The sequence below is a fragment of the Copidosoma floridanum genome, unplaced genomic scaffold, assembly GCF_036245765.1.
Source record: "Copidosoma floridanum isolate Cflo_tuat_1 unplaced genomic scaffold, Cflo_Japanese_pri ptg000008l, whole genome shotgun sequence".
In the NCBI taxonomy this organism is placed as follows: Eukaryota; Metazoa; Arthropoda; class Insecta; order Hymenoptera; family Encyrtidae; genus Copidosoma; species Copidosoma floridanum.
The window spans coordinates 1,562,897-1,587,569 of record NW_028321885.1 but is presented as its reverse complement, the minus strand read 5'-3'; the positions used below and the strand labels follow the sequence as shown (position 1 = coordinate 1,587,569).

The 24,673-nt window shown below is 29.6% G+C and overlaps 1 protein-coding gene across 2 annotated transcripts in view; it reads right to left on the bottom strand.

Moving 5' to 3' along the window:
• qless (decaprenyl diphosphate synthase subunit 1 qless) overlaps positions 1–24,673 on the bottom strand; it is a 698,431-nt gene that overhangs the window by 218,747 nt on the left and 455,011 nt on the right. For both annotated transcript variants that reach the window (XM_089589211.1, XM_089589210.1), the window contains exon 5: positions 10,209–10,298. In XM_089589211.1, the coding sequence (XP_089445337.1) occupies positions 10,209–10,298 (90 nt within the window). The remainder of the gene's footprint in view (positions 1–10,208; positions 10,299–24,673) is intronic.

Below are 24,673 nucleotides of genomic sequence, written 5' to 3'. Positions count from 1 at the left end.
TATCAGCATCATTTTTATTTGCTAAAAAAGGTTCAAGCACGTCAACGATTTATCCATCTGTCGTACAGATTATGAAAGGCTTGACAACATGAGTTGTTTTTGGACCAGAATACGATTTCCTTTGACATTCATTGATAGTGCTTTTCTCGTGTCTAAGGTTAGTATCATCTGCGACTAAAATAAGTTTATCACTACCGATATCATGCACTTTTCTAACATTACTTACAGTGTCATGATGGATGAGATCACTTCTACTAACAGATTTTAGCCCGAAATTTTTCGGTAATACATCTTTTTCAAAAGCTTTGAAGATAGAAGCACAGAAGTCGGAAACTTGCTGTAGTCATTCAAACCTTAAAATAGATCAAATAAGATTTTTCGAGTTGCCACTTCTTAATTTAAATAAAAATACGACCAAAGCTTGAGAAAAGTTTCGGTATTCAGAGTCTCTCATGTGAACCAGTATGTCATGCAATTGTTAAGAAAAGTTTCAAGAATATACACTATGTACATGCAAACTAACAATTTTCAATCAATAAAAATAACTGACCGAAAAGCTTAAACAGTATACATTCTGAAAATCAGCTTACAAAAACCGCATTATATTTACCTGCACAAGATATTTCTAAAATATATACGATGAATGCTGTATTATATCTTATCAACTGTAATTTGAATGTAAATATTAATAAATAACACTTCTACACCATCTAAAAAAATACTAACCGTAAAGATTGGACCCATTATAGCACAATGTACGTCAATATGAGTAAGTAATATTGTAACCTTTGAATTTTGGAAGTTACAAAATAAAGTGAGGAATTATACACGTATAAGCGACGTAAGACTTTTGTGCACTTTAATATAAATAATACTAAAGTTGAAATAAATTTTTAGTATAAGTATAAGTAGATTAACATCTATTAGTTTTAATTAACTAGGTATCTCGATATAACAGTCGAGTACATAGCTAGTCTACTGTTGTAGGTGGGTCATTCTTTCACAAACCGTTTGGATTTTGCTAAAAATCAATCGTCACCTCTCCGATTCAGCTGAAAATTTTTCTCCAGTTTCTATATTAAAAAATAGGAAATACGTGTCGAAAGAATTTTTTTTTTTATCGTCTATTTTCGATTTCATAAGTTATAACAAATTTCACAGTAATGGTTGGAGACACATTTTAGACAATGTATAGCTCCGAATCCGTAAGAGCTACAAAATTTTTACCAATGGCACTTGTGTAGCTAAAGAGATAAACTTTGAGAAAAAAAGTTAAATAAAAAATTATTAACAATATGATTGTTTTACTTAGTTTTTAACAGTTTCCCCCAAAATAAATCGAGTTATTATTATTACTATCATATTCTGCATCACATTTTACGTAAAAATCATGTATTTTAAGTATGGGAACTTTTCAATTGTTATTGTTATAACATTAAACTATGTAGCACGTAATGTTAAAAAAAACTGTTTTTTGAGTATAAAATGATATCTGTGCCTTGTATCAAAAAAATTTTATGGTAAAAGTTGTAGATAATAGAGAGATCTACAAGTTTTGTGTTTACCTATTGTCAGCATGAAATCAAAATTTTGTATTATTATGCAAAAAAGCGAGAAATCACCATTTTATCATTTATTTAGTATAAAATTTTATTAAAATTGAGCCATGAGTAATTTGTTTTTCAATCTTATCTCCTGAATGATAAAAAACAAATTTTTATTGAAGAAAAAAAAAAGATTATTAACCACTAGACAAAAATATAATAATAACAATGTTCGACGTAGCATCAACACGTGAACTGTTTTTTGTTCTTCAAATTTTTTTATTGCTACTTAGATTTTTATTGTTTTATTTAGTGTCTGCTTTTATGTAAAAATAGATTCATCATCTCTTTGATTTTTTTGAATTTTGAAATTTAGCGGGGAAGCCTGCCTACAGTAACTGTGTTACCCACGCTACTCGCGTACATTCCCCGTACTACACATTCGTTAGCTTTTGGATCAGCTGTGCATTTATTTTGGTCTAATACCAAGACATATTCTAACTCGTAATTTAAAGTTAAATAATTTTTACTTTGTAACAACGCCACGAAAAAAGGCACGTAAAATACAAAAAGAAGTCATCGATCAGACAATTGTTTTAATTCTGTTAATCTCAAACATTTAACAACAAACATTGTGCATTACAACAAAAAATTTGTTCTTTTTGTCGCTTAAAGTTATCAAAGTTGAAAAAAAAAAATACAAAACAGAGTGAAAATGAACCAACAAAATTGGTACGTACAGTATTATGATTATTATATTGAGTTCAGACATACCAAACATCTAGTTGAATTTTATGTCAATGTTTTAGTCCAGTTTTTTTTAGACACTGAGAAGGAGGATTCTTCAAGTTAATAATCTGATATAAAAGTTGAGAGCAGTGACAGTACATCCGAATTTACGGGAGATAATCCATTTTTGCAAAGTTAACAAGTAGATTTTTTCAACAAAAGATTAAGCTTCTTAGGATCTTTGCACATCAAAAAACAAAAACTACCGTCGAAAAGATATTTGGAAGAAAAATTAGAACGAATATCATCCGTAATTAATAAAAAAAATTTTTATTTGAGCCGAGATGATCCAGATGATCTTAAAGCAGATAACGACGAGTCCTCGATAATAAGCGCTTTGCAAGAAAGTTTCAATACTTCGGCTGACCACATTAGTAAAATTAAAATTTTGAGTATTTCTCCATCGTGGTCTTATAAAAAAATTGAGAACACATTTTCTTCCGCAACTCGTCACATGATAGGCATAGTAAATGCTGTTGATCGAGATAAGTAATTAATTGGGGATCCAAACCCAAAACATCATCCATCTCTAGATGATAATGTTATCGATACAATTGTTAGCCTGTACCAGTCTGACGACTACACTCAATATATGCCCGGAAAAAAAGATTACGTTTCGATAAAAGTAGACGGCAAATCAGTACCTATTCGAAAAAGATTAGTATTGAGTAATTTAAAAAAATTGTATGAAATTTTACTAGTGCGTATCCTACTATGAAATTAAGTTTCTCAAAGTTTGCTAGCTTAAGGCCGAAATTTCGTGTTTTGGCAGGTGCTTCTGGTACTAACTCTGTTTTTGTATGTCCTATACATAAAAATGTTAGTTTATTTGTGAATAGTGCCAATTTTAAACCACTTACTTCCAGTTCTGAGCTGCCTTTGATGAATTATAAGAATTGCTTAAATCGTATGGTATGCAAAAACAAAACGACTGATTGTTATTTAAATTCTTGTAAGAAGTGCCCAGGCGTGACGACTGTTATTGAGCAACTGGAGGAAGTTTTTGAAGAAGAATGTATTGAAATTGTTACCTCCAAACAATGGATTCCGGTTGAAAGAACTCCATTGCAGATCCTAATATCTCCAGTTGATCAATTTTCACAGAAGTTAAGTGGAGGTTTGCAAAAACTTTTGATTAATTCATTTTTGGTAAGCAAAAAAAGGATTTTTTAAATAAGATGAGAAATAAAATAACATTTTTGTCTGACGGTGCAAGTGGACAGCATAAAAAAAAATACTTCACTTATCTCACTTATCACTTTGAAGACTTAAAAATAGCAGCATAGTGACATTTTTTCTCTACTTCACATGGAAAGGAGCCATGCAACGAATTGGGTGAGACTGTAAAATGACTAGCTGACAGAAGAGACTCAACAATCTTATTTGAACACCACGAGAACTTTTTGATTGGGCCACAGAATCACTGCCAAATAATAGTAGTCGATATTTTACAAATAATGATTACGAAGAAGAAAGAAAATTAGTGTCAGAGAGTTTTGTGAGAGCAACAAAGATTAAGAAAACGCCAAAATTTTATAGCATGGTTCTACTATCTCGTCAAGAATTAGAAGCAAGGCTGTTTTCTTTGCACGAAAAAACATATATTGTGAAAATTTTCAAGTGACATAATTTAGCTATAAAGCTGTAAAACAAGTTTTACTTATACACGAAAATTTTGTCATATCTATAAAGAAATATTAAGCAATTATAAAGTTTACTTGGTTTTTTATTACACATTTTTTATAATTCAATAAAATATAAAATTTTTAGTTAGTATTACTCATTTTCGTTTCACAAGTAATATATAACTCTTCATGAATGAAAAAATAGTGATTTCTCGCTTTTTTGCATTAAAATACTAAATTGTTAGGTTATACTGACAAATGATAAGTACAAAAGTTGTAGATCTTTCAACTATCTACAACTTTAACATCAAAATGTTTTTGATACGATGTACAGATATTATTTTATACTCAAAAACAGTTTTTCTTAACATTACATGCTACATAAATTAATACCTTAACAATTTAACAATGACAATTAAAGAGTTTCAATGTATAAAAAACATAATTTTTACGTAAAATTTGACGCAAAATACGATGGTAGTAATAAAAACTTGATTTATTTTGGGCGCAATTGTTAAAAATCGATTAAAACAATTTAACTGTTAATAACAATATCAATTTGTTCTTAATTTTTTTCCTTCAGGTTAAACTCTTTAGCTAAAAAAGTGCCATTGATGAAAATTTCGTAGCTTTTAAGGATCCGGATTTATGCATTGTTGGAAATTAGTCCCCTACCACTATTATGAAATTTGTTACAACTTATAAAATTGAAAATAGGCGATAAAAAAAAATTCCCTGGACACATACCTCTTATTAATATAAATACCTCTTTTTTAATATAAGAACTAGAAAAAAAATTTTAGCCGAATCAGAGAGGTAACAGTCGAAATATGTTAAATTTGTAAAAAAACTACCCATGTATAAGTTTCTTGAATTTCAAAACTACTAGCGTGGTGTCAGTTCTGGTACTACGTTCGTAATTAATTAAAATAAAACTTTTTAATAGCTCTTTTTATTTTATTAGGATAACAAACTTTAAGTACAGTATAATTATGAACAAATAAACAGTATGTTAGTAAATCATGATCTTATGTAGACAGTGTATGGGAATTTTAAAGTTGATAGAACACACACTATAGAATATTTTTACATAGCTACACGAGTTACACGGACAATGATGGAATTTTTTTAAAAATATTTTTTCGTATTCCATTTTTATTAAGATTCTGAATAATTATGAAACAAAACGATCTAACTGAAAGAAAAAATTTATTAAATTATTAAATATTTACTTTACTGAAATCAAACTTGTTGAGTAATATACTAATAAACGACTAACAAGTGCATTTTTTTTAAGAAAGAAGATTTTTCACGCTAGAGTACGCTTATTTTTCACCGCAACTCACTGTACTCAACCTTTTGTATATTTTTACTTTTAGTCTTAGTACAAAGAAATATAGTAATTTTTTTTTTTTATTAAAACTTTTACTAATGAAATGGGTTGTATAAAAAAAAATGGATTAGTAAAAGGCGAAAAAAATGTAAAGACACATATATTTAACATTCTATCTCTGGAAACCAATAATTATTCAATTGATCATACTTATTAATATAAGATTAAAAGAATATTGTAGTCATATAACTAACATATGTTGCAGTATCAAATTGTATTGATAAAAAGTTTTCGTATAACTTATATAGCATACTTTGTAATAGTTTTAATAAAAACAATTTTTGACAAGTTTTTAAGGTTAGAAAACTACATAACATAATTATGCGTACATGAACTACTTTTGGTGACCCTTATATAATCGTTAAAAAATCCAAATGATAAATCCCAGATAAAATAAACCCCTTAGATTTAATTTCATAAGGTTATGTTGAGTTTATGAGATTGTTGAATTTTTACGAATTGATTATTAAGATCTGACCAAATCAATTTTATTACTGCAACAGTAAATATTTATATCTGTTTCGGTCAAAACAGTATACCCTTCTCTCTCCAGCCTTTTCCGTACGCATAGGTGAGTGCGGACTGTAGCCTGGCACTAATCGCCCTTGGACAGTATATGTGCTAAGCATGTAGATGACAGAACGTAGTTAGAGAATGAAAAACATACGCTGAAACGTTATATATTGAAAGTATTTAGTTACACACATCTTTTTAAATAATGTTTTTCACGTACCTGTTACTCTAACTGAAATTCAGCGTACACTCAATTGTTTGCAATTATTTTTTCACGTTATTTTCAACTTTATAAATCGTACAAATTTTTTTTTACTTTTCTACGTAAGTAAACATCTTGATAAAGTATTCCTTAGTATGATTAATTTGAGTAAAGTGCCAAAAAATAGTATATCAATTTTTTCAATAGTTAATTTAAGGCATATTGAAGCCAGTATAGCGAGAAAATGAGTGAAAAAACAGTTTTAATTTTTTGTATCCAGGTTGCCAACTCAAAAAATCTGGAAAAATGCATAGCAATAGAATATAACATAATACAATTTATAGACTTTTTTCGAGTTTGTACCGATAAAACTATCAGAAGTACGCCATTTTGAAAATTTCAAACATTTCCTAAAGTTTGAATTTGGCACCAAAAATTTTTAAAAAATGTTAGTCAATAAGAATTATTTTTATCTCTAACTTCCAATAAGAATTTTTGGGATCAGTTGAGAAATAGCAGAGATATCATTTAAAAACCGAAATTTACCATTTGGGGCCTACAGCGAACCCATGAGTGGATTGTGTTGTGGAAAGATTTTCGAAAATTTTTTTGTATAGTACACTACGTACATACATTTTTTCAGATTTTTTCGAGCTAAGGCAGTTTTACTCTCCTTATTCAGCAAGGCCCTTTATGTATATAACGAAATATTAATTTAAAAAATTAGTGGACTTAAAACCTTATAGTTCAAAACAGCGTAAGAACCTATTCTCAAAACATTTTACGAAATTCATGTCGCTTTAGATTTCGTGGAACACGATCTTCTAACTCATAGTATTTTTTAAGAAGTAGATAACATTATGCATTTATGCCAATAGAAAAAATGTTTGGCTTCATTTTTGATCATAAAATTATTTGTGAAAAAAATGTATAAGAAACATTTAAACAATTTTTTCTCAAGGATTCGAGAACAGGAAAAGAAGATAATGTTCTATTAAACTAAATTTAATTATAAAATTCAAACCAATATTGTGCAAACAATTTTGAGTACTAGAACCAACTTTATAAACAAAATTTTTAAAATAATATAGAAAAAAATTTTTAACGATTTTTTTGTTTTGTTAAGCTAAAACTAAAATTTTTGGTAAAATAATTAAAAGTGATACAAAAGTATACCTTATTGATGGTCAGGAGGTTCTACCTGATAAGTAGATGTGGTTATATGGGATGCAACTGTAGTTATCTCTAAAATGTGTTCAAAAATTGTCGACAAAATCTTATGATTAAGATTCAAACAATCATCACTTGCCATTGAGAGCTAAATTGTTTATTTTAGGAGCCGATTACAGACAAATACATCCAGTGGTTAAGAATAGATGTAAGACATCTATAAATTATTAATGATACTATGAAGTTCTTATTCTTATGACAAAATTTGAAAGTTTTAAAATTAAATAATTTATATACGTGCATAAATGAAGAACTCATGAAAGTCAAAATGGTGTCAATAATGATCTCAACAAAGTAGTTTTTACAACTTAAAATTATTTATTTTACAACCAAACACTTCACTCGACGACTTAAGCAAAATAACGTATTTGTATGTATGTGTCTGCGTGCGCACACACGCACGTGGGTGTGGGTGTATCTCTGTCTTATTAAATTGCACCCACACATAGGGTGCGATTGTCATGCCAAGCAAGTTTAACCTTCAGCGAGAACTCATACCTAATGCCTACTAAAGAGCTTGGAGCGCATTTCAAGAAAAAATAAGGAATAGGAAAAAAAGGACTGGAATTGTTTCGACTTTGATTGCTAGTTTGAATTCATGAGGGTGGCATGCTATCGATCCAGCTACAGACAAACATGACTAGTGCTTGCACTAATATGTATTATTATAACACTGGCAAGATTGACACTCTGGCTTGAATGAAGAAGACTCAACATCACCCTATGTACTTGAGGGAGACAATACTGATTCTAAGGATAGACACCTCCTAAACAGTACCAATCTTAATCTTGAACACGCTTTGAAAGGACTACAAAAAACTAGTTATCTCAACTTAATTATTCAAATAAGAACAGAAAGAAAATAAAAAAATACGGATGAAGGGGAGCCTGAAGTCAGAAACAGATTTTGTTTCCATTGTATTCTGATGCGATATTCCATTGATCCTGGAGAAAGATTAGAACACCCTAGTACACCGAGTGATTACTTTAGGTAACAAAACTTTGAGTCATCGATGCAAATAACTGGGGGGTAACGATTAAATGATATTTTACGATTTTTACTAATACATAGTTGTATTCTTCTCCTTATAAATATTCCAACCGTTAGGCCAAGGACGATCTACTGTACAATTGTGATCAATTGCGTTCATATCAAACTTGACCAGACTCTGGACAAATTTGGAATATCTTTTATTTCAATTAATATTTCTATCCTTTTTATAGTTATTTCTGTTGCAAGGAAATAATAAATAAGATAGCAGAAGAGGGCAAGAAAAAGTTGATAACAGATGGGGAGTGAAGAAAGCGAGGAAAGAAAGAGAGTAAGACAGAAATCTTCAGGTAAGTGATTTGATACACTAATTGAAAGTTTAGAAGGTCCAAAAACATAGAAGAAGGTCTATCATCATTGCACATAAGAGAAATGCAAAGTAGAAAAGCTTATGAGCTGGGAGGGGAAAGGGAAAATCATATAAGATAATAAAAAGAGCAATGGAATAATAAAAGAAGAAGAGGGAAGAAAAAGATTAATACAGAAGACAAAGAAAAAAAGAGATGATTAAAAAATAAAGTAGATGAAACAACATGATAACATCAAAGTAGAGAAAAAGAAAAGTAAGAACTAGAAAAAGAAGCCTTAAGAGTTAAGTAGACTAGAGAATTATTCGAAGAATTTAAATGGAAAGGTGGACAAAAAGCCATTAGATGATATAAAAAGACGTGAGGAGTGCTAATGGCAGATGCATTCAAGAAAAATCAAATGAAAAAATCACGAGAAAAGGTAGAAGGAAAGGCTTAATTATTAAAAGAGGAAAATAATGTGAAGATGATTAGAGGAACGAGACAAAAAAAGAGTCAACACCATGATGAAACTGTTCCCAGTACGAACTACGCTTCCACCATCGGTCATGTTCAGAAAGGTATGACCTTTACTCTTGGAGTAGACGTCTAGACGCTTTTCTTTGATAAGTAAGCGGTATTAAAGACTTAGCTTATGTAATCTTACAGTTCGTGCTGGATAGTACGTTTAAAAAGTTATCATCATCCTTTTTAGATAAGAATTATAGAATAAAATGGTCGACTAGGTCAATAAAAAGAAAAAGAGTAGTAGAAGTGTTAACTAGACGGTATTTATCAGAGTTCGTAGAGAGAAAGTTTACTGTTAGATCAAAGAAAAATCAAAGAGATAGTGGGCCAGAGTAGATTGGTGAACAAAAAGTGATGTTAAGTAAAAAACTGATAGTTAAAATTGCTAATCCACAAGACAGAAGCTAGGTTTATTTATTAAAAAGAGGCAGAAAAGGAATTGAAAACATCTGGGACTTAGACAAAATAAGATTAAATAGTGAACTTGATGATTGTAAGTCATTAATGAATGAAAGAAGATCTTTTGAGAAACTATTTTTGGAACAATGTTTTTTTATACTAAAATATAGCGGTCATGGATCATATATGACTTTATACATCCAAATGAATGTCTATACCAGAAAAAAGTAACTAAATCTTTTGCGCCTGTGTATTGATAACAAGCTTTTTTGAACGTATATACTTCTTTAGTAGTCTTGTTAGTATGATATTTTTGCAAATACTGCTAAAATGTTGTGCAAAATAATTTTTGCATCTATTATTTCTTAGAAAGTAGAGTCTATCAAAAGCTTATAATTTACTAGTATTATTTAGAAGTACAATTTTTTATTGTTAAGTAATAGTAAAGAATACGTTTATAGTCCTAAATATTATCTGATTTAATATAGCGTGTATTGAAACTTACATCAATTACAAGTTAAACGTATTTAACCACACATTTATTTACAGTTTAGATACTATTTGTAAACTAACGTTAATACATCAAATCTTCTACTAAACAACCTATTAGTTACAATTATTAAATAGTATTAAGTAAAAGAACATACCTGACTTAGAGTCAAAGTGACGTCATCGTTATGAAGACGGGCTATCATCATAGATGCAACTGCCAGTATATAGTCTCCAGCCATTGTTACCTAAAATAAAAATCATATTTTTATTTAAAATATTAACGCAATGATGATACCGAGTTTATATATGTTTTCTATATTCTAAAAATTACGAACAAAGAAGTATTAAATATTATTACACAAAGCTTTATTCTCATCTGTATGAATCAGCGGACGACTTGGGATCAGAATAAATCAGTTCTGCTATTCACTATGCACCTTCATCTATAAGTAGATAAGTCCTTGTCTATGATATTTTTAATAATACTTTATTCCATATGTGTTCATTACAATTAAAATCTTGTTTATATATTCGGCTAACCAAGAAAAAGTGTCCCACATAATGTTTATCCTTAGAACCTCAAAAAGTGCCAACAAAAACTAGCAGATAGAAAGATAAAACTGATTCAATTGGGTATTTAATTTTTAACAACCAATCAAATAACTTCAATTTTTTTGAACGCTAATTTTTGTCTACATTTGAAAAGTCTTAAATCGTAACTCCAGTTATTTTTAAGGGGGTGCTATCACACGAACAAATATGAGCCTTTACTATTTAATAAAAAACATAAGCACTTTACCACTTTTATTTAACTTTTTTATTATGATTCCTAAAAACTACGTCATAAATGTACTATAAAATATCATGCAAAATAATTTTAGGATAAATACACTTAAAACTAGTTGAATACAAAAAAAAAAACCTACAGACAGCTTTTTTTAACTGCCACCTCAAGAGCAGACTGCGATGACACCAGTACATGTTTTATGAGCTAGCTATTATTTTGTAGGTATGTTTGGTAATACTCCGATAAAAAATGCATTACAAGGTTTGAAGTCAGCTATGTTAAGATTAATGCGCTAATTCATTTGGTTTTGATGGTAAGAAGGAAAAATGTTAAGCAAATATATCAAAACCTATGTAATAAAAGTCTTTTCATTTTATTTAACATTTAAAAGTGTCTAAGAACTGTTACGGATTATTTTATGGTGTGATTACAGTATCTATAAATAATGGTCAAGACAGTATAACTAAAAGCATGTTATGTAGTATAACGTTTGATAAAAGTTTAGATGTTTTTTTACCAAAAAAGCATCTTTTTGGGAATGCAAATTAAAAAAGTTATTTGATTAACTAAATGGAAGATCAAATAGTATAGCTGCAACTGTTTCTCTTCGTGTAAATATTTTTAAAATCACCCTATATTATGTTCCTTCTTGATATTTCCAATAAATTTGTCATGTTTACACATATGGCCAAAAACATAAGTATTTAAGAAATCAGAAGGTCATTTAGCATCTCCTATTACCTAGCTTGATAAAAAATGTTTATTTTGTACAATACAAACATTAATAATTCTCTATAAAAACAACGTAAACAACCGACTGACATCAAATATGAAGAATTTAATTAGTTTTTTAGAAGATAGAGAGAAAAAGGAAGTACAAAAATGCTTTCTACTGAAAGATTTAAGGTATTTATATGCACAATTCAATAAAGTCCATCCAGAATTTTTGAACAGTCTTGGTTAGTTGTTGCAGGATTACGACCAAAGTGGCATGTATTTTTGCTGGAGCAAGAGTGCCAAAAAGCGTTTATATCTGTGCAATTCATGAAAGTTTAAAAACAGTGCTAAACATTTATGATGTAGATAGATTATTCTTTAGTTTTCAGTATACAATAATAAGAATTAATTTGACTTGATTTGAATAGTAAGTGCGAAAGTCATTTAGGCGTGAGACCCTTTCAACTTTTGTTTCAAGTAGCTTTGAGAATAAAAATATGAAAAAAATTATTTTTGTACAGGGCAATGGAGTAATTGATGTAAATAAAAAAGATATGCTAAAAGATTTAAGACTTTCTGAAAAAATTTATGAACTCTTCGGAAAACTATCACTTTATTATTTTGTGAGCATTAATAATACAACTTATATTTTATACTAAAAAATAATTTTTAAAGATGAAGTATAAGTTTACTGTAAGTTTCCAAAAAACTAAGGGTTTGTGACTCAAAATGTAACGCAAATTTTCCATCAAAATTGTGACTGAAAAACATTAACACATCTATTAATTTTCGTTAAAAAACTGAAGAAGATGTCAAGAAGACAATTTTTGTAGTACTATCTGATTTCTCATTGCAAAGCACTACAGGAGTTAACATTTTATAACAGCTGTTTATGTCTGAAATAAAAAGATTGCCACTAAGTTACAGAGAATCATTGATGTGACCATTGGTGCTAAGTAGCATTATAAAAATAAGTTTTAAATGCGCAACTGAATAAATTAATAATCCGATTTTAGTAATACTTCAGACCAGCACATACATGAAACGGCACATGGTTAGGAGATTTGTAAGTTTATTTGCAACATTCACACGTGAGACTACACGTTCAAGTTTGGAGGCAATAGAAACAGTAGCACTGTTGAAATCAAATTATCTTCAAACGCGAAGTACTAAATAACTTATCATCATGAAAATTTCTTATTTAAGTACGTGTTTAAAAAAAAAAAATAAATAAAAAAAAAAAATATCTCAACAAATTATGTAGAATATTAAGGCTTCTATAGTAAAAAATATTAAGTATAATCCTGCTTTTATTTATAAGGATAAGTGTTTGAGGGTCTTATACCAGATCTAAAATAGTTTCTAATTGTGGACAATACAAGTAGATTATTTTTTATCAAAAATATACCAAATAAATAATGCGTACTACTGTGATTGGATTCAATCTTACTTTTTTAGAACTGTTAGACCTATAAAAACTGTGTAAATATGCCTAGTTGAAAACCGTTATAAGGATACAGGAAGTTTTGCAAAAGCAGAATACAAAATTTAAAAACTCGAGTACAGGAAAAGCAGGGATTAGTACCTCTGATAAAAAGAGAGACTATTGCATTTAAAATCATAAACATTGAAAAATTTTGAGTCCAAGATCAAAAGTTATTAACAGTAAGGTACTTTTTCAGGTTAGGTTACCTGGCTGAAAAAATTTTAAAAAGATGTTTTTGAGCTGTACCAACCTGTTTGAATATAAATCAACGTAAATTTTAAAAAAATTTTTACAATCACTTTATAAGTATTTTTAACTTGCTATTTTTATACATCAAGTATTTCTAGGTACAGGACAAACAAGTTTTTATAGTTGGAGTAAGTTTTGTGTATCTTAGATACCACGTCTGTATAAGTAAGTTAAAATAAATCCACTAATAATACTAAATAATTTCTTGGAGCTCTAGGAAACTGATAAAATCACTTTGAATTTATCTTAGATTCTTGAATCTCTTTATAAGTTTAAAAGTTAATGTCACCCCACAAAAATACCTCTTAACAAAACCAAAAGGCTAGATAAGTTTTATGTATTGTTGAGTTATTATTTTAATGTAAAAAATGTCTGAAGCCTTCATACGCTGGCAATAAAAGGTATTCTTCGTAATAAATCTGTAGCCTTAAAAAGTTCTGAAATCCAACATAAAAACGGTAGAGGTTTTTTTGCGCAACATACATTTCGTATGACACTCGTATTATAATACTGTTTAGTACTCGTAATTTTATGAAATCAAACTAAATAATATTAACTTATGACTAGTATTGTACATAAACCTTTTTTTTAAATGAATTAAAATAATGCCCTGATATTTTCATGTACTTTCAAAATAGCAAGGCATTATTGTATTTAATGTAAGGTTTGCATGAAGTACCAGTCAAAAATCAATTTTATCTAGTTTGATTTTGTTAGAGTACAAGTACTAAACAGTATTATAATACGAGTATCATACAAACTGTATGTTGCGCAAAAAAAACTCAACCGTTTTTATGTTTGGATTTCAGAACTTCTCAACGTTACAGATTCATTACGAAGAATACTATTCATTGCCAGCGTATAAAGGCTTCAGAAATTCCTTACATTCAAATATTAATTTAACAACACATCAAACTTACATATCCTTTTTGTTTTGTTTAAAGGTATTTTTATGGGAATATCATAAGTTTTCAGGAAAATACTATTTTTAAATGTTTGTATTAAAAAACTTAATTGTATTAGATATTGCTCATACTAGAAAGTACTGATTAGAAACAAGGTCTGTACAGCATGGCTATGGTGATCTACAATGGTTTTACTAGATTTCTACTTAACGTAGCGCGTATAAAGGTGTTTTGAATATATAAATGTGTGCAAAGATTAACTTGTACAAATAATTCATAAATTTACTGAATGAAAAAAAATTTCTTAAAAGTACTGTTTTAGGATTTTTACTTATAATGCTTTTTTCTTTTTTTTCTTTTATTAAACTACTGTATCATATGATTCTCAGCAATTGTTTTTTAGGTTAATTACATAAATTAGATGATTTTTTTTAGATGAAATGCTTTAGTAATTGTTAGCATCAAAAATTCTGAATGTGTCAATTATTCAACTAGCTTTTATTCTTATATCTTTTTCATATATTGATGGAATCAAAACTTTCGAAACTACAGTTATTCAATAACTAAGTGATTCTCACAATAAATAATTATTTAACACGCAAAAACGTACAAAAACCGTTAAAGCGATGTACAATTTACTTGAATAATTGCTTTCATTAAACAATTTTTTGTTTCACTACTACTTAAAAAATTTCTTATCAGTGTATATTTATTAAGTACTCAAATCGCTGAATGTAATGAGGCTTAAGTTTACAGCTCGTTATTTAGGACACTTTGAAAAATAATATGAGTTTTCTATTATCGATTATTTTGATACTACTACAGCTGTAAAACAAGATTTGTTGTAAGTAGCTGTTTTATTTAATTATAACTAAATCATTTAATTTATCGATTGCATCTTTGACTCATAACAAACGGTTAAAAAAAATGAGGCGATATTTTAATCGTCTGTCATTTTATTTTTCTCCTAGAGCTTCAAATTATGTTGCCAAATGTGGGCTTGGTTAATTTTAAGAAACGGTAGAGTAAAGCGGCAATGTTTTTTTTTTAATAAATGGTTTTTTTAGTAAATTTTGGTAAATATCTAGTTACTTAAAAAGGTATTACTATTAAGGTGGAAGATTTGAATTTTCTTTTGTTTATCCATTATTTATTATCTTCAATTTATATTTATCATAAAAATCAAACTCTTTCTACGTTTAATTCGTCTACAAAAAAAGTAAAAACAGTATGAGTACTTACTGTTTAGTAACTTATTACTGTTACTAAGAAATTATAAAATTCGTTGCTGATAATTTATTTATTTATTACAAATTTCTATCTAGATACTTGAATTACGGTGTTCACGTTTAAAGCCCACGAAATTAAGAGTTCGAACGATAGGATATTGATGTATTCGAGATATTTAAAATTTAGTGCATATTCAAAATTTGCCGCTGAGTCAGTATCCTACCTTAGCAACGCCGCGTCTTGCCTGTCTTTATTTTATGGCTGCAAGAACACACGTACATTGATGTACACGACTGTGATTCGCCACATAAATTTCATTATTCGTATTATTGATGACATGGGACAATCTTATTATAAGAGAATGATCCACCCACCTACCCTTCTTCTGAGGCATTGATCTGCGTGCCACAGTGAATAGGCATTATATTACCAATTGCCTACTTATATGATATCCTTGTGATTGGGTCAGATAAAAAAACACCATAGAGTCACCCGGGAGGAAGTGAGGAAGCGAAGTCTCGAACCCAAGCGCTCCAGGCGGAAAGCCAGCGCTCTACCATCTTAGCCACTGAGAGCTCCCAATTCTGCAAGCAATCTATACTATGATATTATAGAAAATACCGGTAGTGAATATCCCACAGTTGGTAGCTCTGCTTGATTTTAAGAACACACTTCTCCCAATTATGCACCGGAAAAATTTGGCTTGCAGCCAACTTCATAATAAAAACATTTTCAGGCTGAAACTGAAACTAAAGAAACTTTAATCTTATTTTGAGCATTTTGAGTTACACATGCCTCGTTTTCGTTGTTATAACAATTTTCTGACGTAAATTTTTTGGTAAAGCTATAGAGTTGGATTAAAGAGACTAAATTAAACCAAAATACATCAGGCATGCCGGTCAAATTACCTCATTTTCGATGTTTAAAAATTCAAGTATGCAAATCTGAAGTAAATAGTAGCGTGATTGCTGAGGCTTCGTCTGCTTTCTCAAACTTACCTCGTCACACTCCCACGCGACTTGATTATTCATACATTTTCCGTCAATAATGATCGTATCATTTAATAACTAAAAGAATATATCGTTTGGAAGGAATGCTATGTATCATAAAGTAAAAATTTTTACCATTTAGAGTTTATTAACCGTCGTAAAGTTAGCTGTTACTTAAGATTCTCCGTTGAAAACTTTCCGACCGTAAATCTTACTCTTGTAATAAGCCATCTCTTTAGTTTTAGTCATATCAATGTCTTTTAAGTATATCTTTCAACATCATACAGTTCTTCGATAATACTGTCCTCGAATCTTTCATGTTTCCGCCATTGACCCACCTACCACTATAAATGACGTCTTAGTAACCTCTAACAAATAATCAAAAACGGTTCATTCTGTCTGTTATGTAAAGTACCAAAAAAAAAAAACATCCAAAGCTTCCTACAACTTCTAATATGCCACAACATTTGTAGGCCTGTGGCTCCCTCCTAATAACATCAATAGGCTTTATCAACTTTTTTATGCTGCACAGAAGTAAAATGTATAAAATGTTAATGTAAATATAGTTAATCTAATATCAACTGGTTTTCCTTCCCCAATAACACTTTATAGACCACCGTAACATTTTTACCATTCCTGTGCCCTTTACAATGCCCCATAATTTGATTATGAATACTAAGAGACCTCTGCAGTATAAACAAGTGATAAAAACTTATTTCATCATGTTATCGTTGAGGCAAATCAATTAAATTTATAATAATTACAATATTAATCTTTTACTTCTGAATTCATAGAATTTTATTTTTTCAAAACCAGTATGAAAAGTAAGGTCAGTTGAGGTAGGATAAATTCCATCAATTTTTTTTTGTATTAGTCAACAATAGTTTATTTAATAAAAAAAAAAAAAAAAAACATACTCCTAAAACAAAAATTTTTTTTGGGAACTACTTATAACCTTATTTTAAACATTTTACTTTTTATCTTAGCTTCTAGTTATCAAAAAGTTTTTTAAAAATTTATAAGGATAATTAATACTACTAATTTTATGTACAAACTCGTTAAAAATTATTCTAAGTCATGATGACCTTCATAAAAAGTACGTTAACTACAAAATACAATTGAGCATATCAACCTAGGTGTTTGCATAAAAACTTCAATTTTTTATCTGGTAAAACGGAAAAAAAAACACTTTTTATGTATTTTTAAAATTTTTTCCAGTGTCCGTCACGTCGAAAAATTTCAGAACTTTTGAATTAGCCATTAGTGGACTACTTAGCTCAGCCATTGTTGAAATTTTATAATTTAATTTCTTAGAACAGAAAATAATACAATTTCAGGTATTTGAGAAAATTTTTTCCGATGGTAAGCCATGTCAAGAAATGAAAATAAATCTTAAAATCAGTCATTTTTACCTCAAAAATACCATTTTTTTCTTAAGTTCTGGGTATCAAAAAAATTCAAACAAATTTCTAAGCTTAGTTAATATAATAACTGCCACTTAAAATTTAATGAAAGGTAAATAAAGGTCATTCCGACCTCTGAATACATTTGTTTAACTCGAAATCGACATTTTGACCGTCTACATTAGTCATTGCCTAAGGTTCTTGTTTGATTAGCTTCTAGAGCAGATTAAGGACGATTTTTGTTTGTGTTTGTTCGATTGGTGTGGAATGTTATAAAGTAAAGAAAAATGTTAAATAAACAAGTTTTTGAATAAAAATATCGTTACAGTTTAGCAGACATGTTCACGTCTTTGGATCAGTTATGGCGGTTGATTAAACGACTATATTTCTAGAGCAAGCTAGAGAAAAAAAAATTTATCTCCGCACTCAGCTCTATAACACTGCTAATGTTTAATAATGATGAATAATAATTTCATAGTGTTATTATTTGTGTGTTTTGGAAATTTTATCCCATAGATCATTAAAATTCTGTTAATCAATATTAAATAGTCCTGGAAAAGTAAGAAAAAACCATAATATCTAGTTTAAAAGTAGGTATTTAAATCAAAGTGGTGTCCATAACGGAAACTACATTAAACAAAAACTTCGCAACATCATGTTTTACAATTGTAAAGGGGCATTCTTTATCACCTAGAAATTTACAATTTACAGTTATTATTCCTATTCATATTTTTTTTAATTGTTTTACTTTTTCTTTAAAATAATTATTAAAAATACGTTGAATTTACTAAGTTTAAATTAAAAGAGTCAGCACGAAGCACATAACATGCACTGTCAATTATGCGCAGGGAGTGAGATAAAATATGTGCAAGGATTATTGACAAATATGTATAATCGATAACGCGCAGAAAGATAACGCAGATAACAGCAGCAAATTATCTGCAAGTTGGCTATAAAAGGTGCTGATTAGCAAGGAAACATATTCCTTCACCAGTGAGCCTGAGACACGGAGTTCCGCTGCCTACCCAGAACTAGAACTCTCCCATGCAGCGGTACTAACCACGACGCGTACGAGCCAAAAAAAGAGAGCGATCAAGTAGTAGAGATACTACATGGAAAAAAAACTGGCACAGTAGCGCGCCCTGCAGGAACACTGTCCCGCCCAAGCACGCTAAACGCAGCACGCCTATTGCCTGAGTACGCTGCTCGCCACTTCAGGGCTCACAGCGTGCCCTGACAAGGCAAGCTGACTGGATCAGCTGACTGCCAAATCTGCCACTACTATTATATGTGGTGTATACATGTACACATAGATCAGTTCCCGCTCACCTATTCAGGGCTTGCTGCGAGCCTTGCGCTTGGATGAGCAGCGATCCAAGATATAGGGAGCGCTGTCTTCTTTCTCAGTGGCGAGCCACCGTGCCAGTCTTTTTTCCGTGTAGGGATAGCAACGACGCTTCTTGGACGAAGTGCCTGGGTCGATTATCAGAGCAGTGCGCAAAACACTTAAGGGCCCCAAGGACGACATAGCCCTACGTGATTTTCTTAGGATAGGCATAGCATCCACGACTAACTATTCACGGCTGTTGTAATACTTTGCCATAGCCTAACAAATTATCTGTAGAAACAAATTGATTTGCGAAAGATTTAAAATTACTTCATTTATAGTCGGATGAAAATTCAAATTAGAAATACAATTTGATTTTTGTACCCAAACCCGAAATTTAAATGGTGTCTGAGTAATTTAAATCTTTAAAAATAAAATAGATAGAATTTTTCAATAATTTAAAACTGCGCTTATTATCTCAATCAATATAAGTTAACAATAAAGTATTAAAAAATATAGTTTTTTATTGAAATAAAATTTAATAGACTTAAGAAATAAAAGAATCAAGTGTACTTAAGTGTACTGTAAGTTTTTTTTTTTAAATTTAGCATTCAGTTTATAATTAGCTTTGACATTAGTTCAAATAAAAAAATTAACTTTTAATGTATAAGAGTTCTATCTTTGCCCAGATATTTTTATTTAGAATAAGAAAGAATTACCAAAAGAAATCATTAAAAAGAAATATAAAGAAATTATTGTCATTTACTTTTTATAAAAAAGGAAAAATTAACAAAATAAAAATCGAACATAATTACTGTAGATATTGCAGTGATTGATAGATCATTTGACAAGTTCATTTAAATTTTGATTAAAGCTGCTAAGGATCTTTTTATTTAGAGAATTGGCAACCCGAGCGATTTCGCTCTTGTACATTGGGTAACGAACCCGCTCTCCAACATATGATCACAGACGTTGAGTGTGTGTTGGTTTTTTATCTTTGAGTTTCCTCGGTACAAATAAAATTCTTAGCCGTTTTTTGACTATCACCAATGAACCGGAGTTATACTCAAAGAAGAGGAGATCATTCAATATTACTTCTGATTAAAATAGATAAAGATAATACCTATTATAATTGATTTGAATCGTAAATCTTCGTCTTTGTTTTTTTTTTAAACTTACACGCACTCTATTGACATCGTTTAGAATTGTCCCTAAGTACTACGTAGGGCCGATGTTAAGTGGGCTCACAAACGAAATTGGCTCCTAGGCCATTAAGACACATGGTCGAGTTGGCTCCCAAACTGATAAAGTGAATGGTTGTGCTTTCCAAAATAAGATCTTAGTTATTTATACGAAAACTATGCTTCAAGCTAATTGTACACTTGTGTATTTAATTGTGCGAGAATTGTTCTTCTATAGCTGTATTGTAAGATAACAAATTGTTTTACGAGCAAAAAAAACAATCTTGTTTTGTTTGGATGGGTATACTTTTAGTGTCTATAATATATTGAGCAAGAACATTCAGCATTGGAAGTGTACTGTGAAGAGTTGCAAAATTTTTATAAAATTTGACTTAAGTAACGTAATAACTTACAGTTTTATTGAACACTTATATTCTAACGTTGATGGAGATACTCTTCTCTATTAAATGATTTTGATTCCAATCAATAATTCCATCAATGATTAAAATCAATAATTCCATCTTTAGCTTCTACAACCAAACGCAGTTTTGTAAAGTATCTTAACTCATTTAATCCCTCAGTGTTTAGATGGTTCTTTTTTTTTTAAGCAAGCATTAGAACTATCAAACCTTATACTTCTGAAAAATCTTGCAGCATCTTTAAATTTATGGTTTAAAATAAAAATAAATTTTTTTTAGAAAATACTTATAAGTCCATTTCAATCTTAAGGTAAGTGTTAAACTATCTTCGCATTAAATCCTTTTAATCGTCCTGTAAAATTAACTATGCACCCACTCGTCGTGCAGATGGTTAATGCCTCACATAGTTGAACTTTTTTTAGCCAGTATACGACTTTTGTTGGTAATTATTGTTGCAATTTTTCTAACGTCATAAATAAGTGCTATTACAAATAATGACTCAAGCAATATTAATATCATACAACGTTTCTGCATCTTTTTTCTGCTCTAGAAAAAAAACCTCTCGAAAATCCTAAAACTCTTTTAAATAACTTTTTGTGAAAAATACTTAAAGACAAAACTGATTAAATCTTTGACGGTACTTTCAGATATTTTTAAGATTCCAGCTATTAGTGCATTCGGATTTCCTGATCTAAGTTTGAATAAAAATATCACAACACTTGAATGATACTTCTGTTTGGAGATCATCTTATTAAGGTGAACATATCCTCAAGTTTTATAATTTCACCCCACGAAGGACAGTGAATGCTTTTATGCATCCTTCTGATAAAGAACATTTGTCAATTTCATCATGTAGTCTCACATCAACTTGGTCGAAAAGTACTTTAATAAATTTTTCACCTTCCGTAAATTGAATTATAGTTTTTGTTAAATAAGCAGACATCATTGGTATCAGGTTGTCGTAAAATTGATCTTTTATTGTATGCTAAGGACAGCATTGATTTCCCTTAGGTATGTACAAGCATTTTTTTATAAAACTTGAAGACGAGCTTGGAGGGGTACATTAATTATTATACTAAGTCTTTACTTATATGACAAAAGGTATGCTTCTAATGTAACAGCTCTGTCAAATGGCATGACCATATAATTGAATTTCTTCATTTTCAGATTAATCTGTTGGATGATAATTTGAAGAATCACTAGATTTTTGCTTCAATAAAGTCGAATATTGGTTTAAGTCTCGTAAGATTTAAATTAATTCGTTTGATAATTGGGTGTATGTTTTTATTTTAGTTTGATCTATTGAAATTTCCGAAAGACTTTGAGAAAGTTCTGAAGATTAGAGTTCGTTGAGCTCTTATTTTAACATGGTTGGTTTTGTTTAGCTCTGAGATTTGCCAAGTATTTATTACATAAGATATCATTCGGTTGGACGTAAAAATATTAAGTTCCAAAAAAATTGTTAGCTTCAATATTTGTTTCAATTTTTTGTTAATATTTGGCTTAGTTTGCGAATTGCAATTTTAGATTTTCAACAAGTGTTGACGTCTGATTTAAATTTCTCATTTACTTTTTTTTTAAGTGCAGAATCTATTCTGGTCTTAAGGTCACAAAAAACGCACATGAAAAAAATAAGAAATAGTACGATTACATTTCACAAAGTGTTGTCACTATATTATCATATTTTTATAAAACTTTACTGAATTATTTACCTAATATTCTCTATCCAGCGTTCTTTAATAAAGTTAGCATAACAAAGACTATGAGTTGGATTTCTAAATCTGAAATAAAAAGAAACCTTACTTCATTTTTCCTTTACGTCTGAGAAAAATCAGTAGCACTTCAAGAAAAAAAAAAATATGGATGGAAGGGTGAATGACAGCTGCAGCAGGCAGTGGGTACACGTATGCATAATTGTCCGTTTGAACAGCCAAGTAACAGCAAAATGTCGGTAAGAATATCTTGACCAAAGCTCACTAGCACTACGACTTGTTTATACGGGAACGAAGATCTACGTATCTTTATCTTTGATTTACTACTAGGATATCACTAACTTATAATATAACAATAATAATGAGATACCACACTGAGTATCTGATGTTATTTATGCTTTCAATAAATTATCCAAAACAATCCAACTACTCGTTAAGCACACACACATAACTCGTGGTACAAGGCTTGTTGATAAAAAAATTATAATTCATTATATATCCAAGCGTAAGGCTTGAAACTCTCTTTGGCAGGAAAAACATAATGTAGGAGACAACTGCTTGGCGGACTATCTGATAAACTAGGTATTTAGATAAAAAGTTGAAATTTGATACTAATTTGAATATCTAAATATGTGCTAGAAAATTAGTAAATAATTACACTTTTCCTTTCATTACAGATGAACCATTCATTTAAAAAACTAAAGATTGTATGTCAATTAAAATCTACCATCTTATCTATTATTATAAATAATATACCAAAAACAGGATGAGGAGAAGTTTTAAAAAATAATTAGATCTTTCTAATTACAAAATAATAGATTAAGAATGTGTCTTTACATAAATAATTGTGAAAAATAAAATATATATATGTAGGGCTTTGTCTCTCTACGTGATCCAAGTGTTAACCCTCCATTTCTAGTATTTAAAATTTATTATAAATATAGAAAAGTTACTAATTTTTTTTTTCACAATTGTTCATTGAAAAGTGACCTCATCGAAATTTTAACTAAAAATATTAGGAGACATGAGACCATTTACTAAAAATAACTATAACAATAGGCAAATTTCTTGTAATATTGAATTAACCTAGGTACCTATATCGGAAATGTAAAGGTACATTAAATAAAAGAACGTAAATATTTTATGTTTTTTATTTTTCAATTTTATAACGGCTTACATGAATTACGATGTTCCAAGTAACAGTGTATATATATGACCAACAATTTCGAAAGACGTCAGGTGACAACAAAAACAAGAATATAGTTATGGTGATATGGGGTAGAGTACTCTGTTATATACAAAATAATCATCCCAACTTAAAATCCTATTTTTTTCTTATTTTATGTTGGGAATCAAAAAAAAGTATAATAAGATCTGAGAAAAGGGTGTGTAGAAGGGTGTGTAGATATATCTATCAAGGGGTAGGGGGGTGCAGACATACCTACTAAAATGAGTATATAATGTAGGAAGATTAAAACGTTGTGTAATTTCATACAGCATTGAGACTCTTAACATAATAAACTATCTTTTTTCAGTAAGATTATATTTATAATTAAACTTCACAGATAAATATAGAGAATTGATTCTTGTAGGGGAGACCGGGGCCGTATGGGTCTCTGGGGAATATGGGTCTTGGCTATATTTACGGAACTAAGTGACCTAAAGTTTCAATTTTTTTTTTTTGTAATACATTTGAATAAATAATAATGAATGACAATAAAAATCACATAGGTAATCAAATGAAAAAATTATTATTGACGATTGAAATTTTCATTCCGAAAAAAAAAATTTTTAACCAAATTTATTAAGCGAAAAAAGTAGTAAAAGTTATTATTTTGGGACTTATAACTACTGATATCGATAGATGAACTCGTGTACTTAAATTTGATGCCTTTAACACATTATTTTTTGCCACTACTAACTGTTAGTAACCAATTTAAATAAAAGTGGCTTATGAGGCGGTATGGGTCAGTCTCGCGGGGCTGTATGGGTCAGCATCGAAAGCCAAGCAGACGGTAAATGACAACTGTGACATGTAGTCAAGGCAGTTTAGCTCGTTAGTTTTAATTTAGATTTAAGTTTATTTTAAGTTAATTTCAAAAGGCAGCAGGACAAAGATCAATTTATATACAAACCAAGTATGCAATTTTTATATTAATGTTTTGCATTGTAATGTTTTGCACTAAAATTTTTTTCGAGGTTATACAAACAAAAT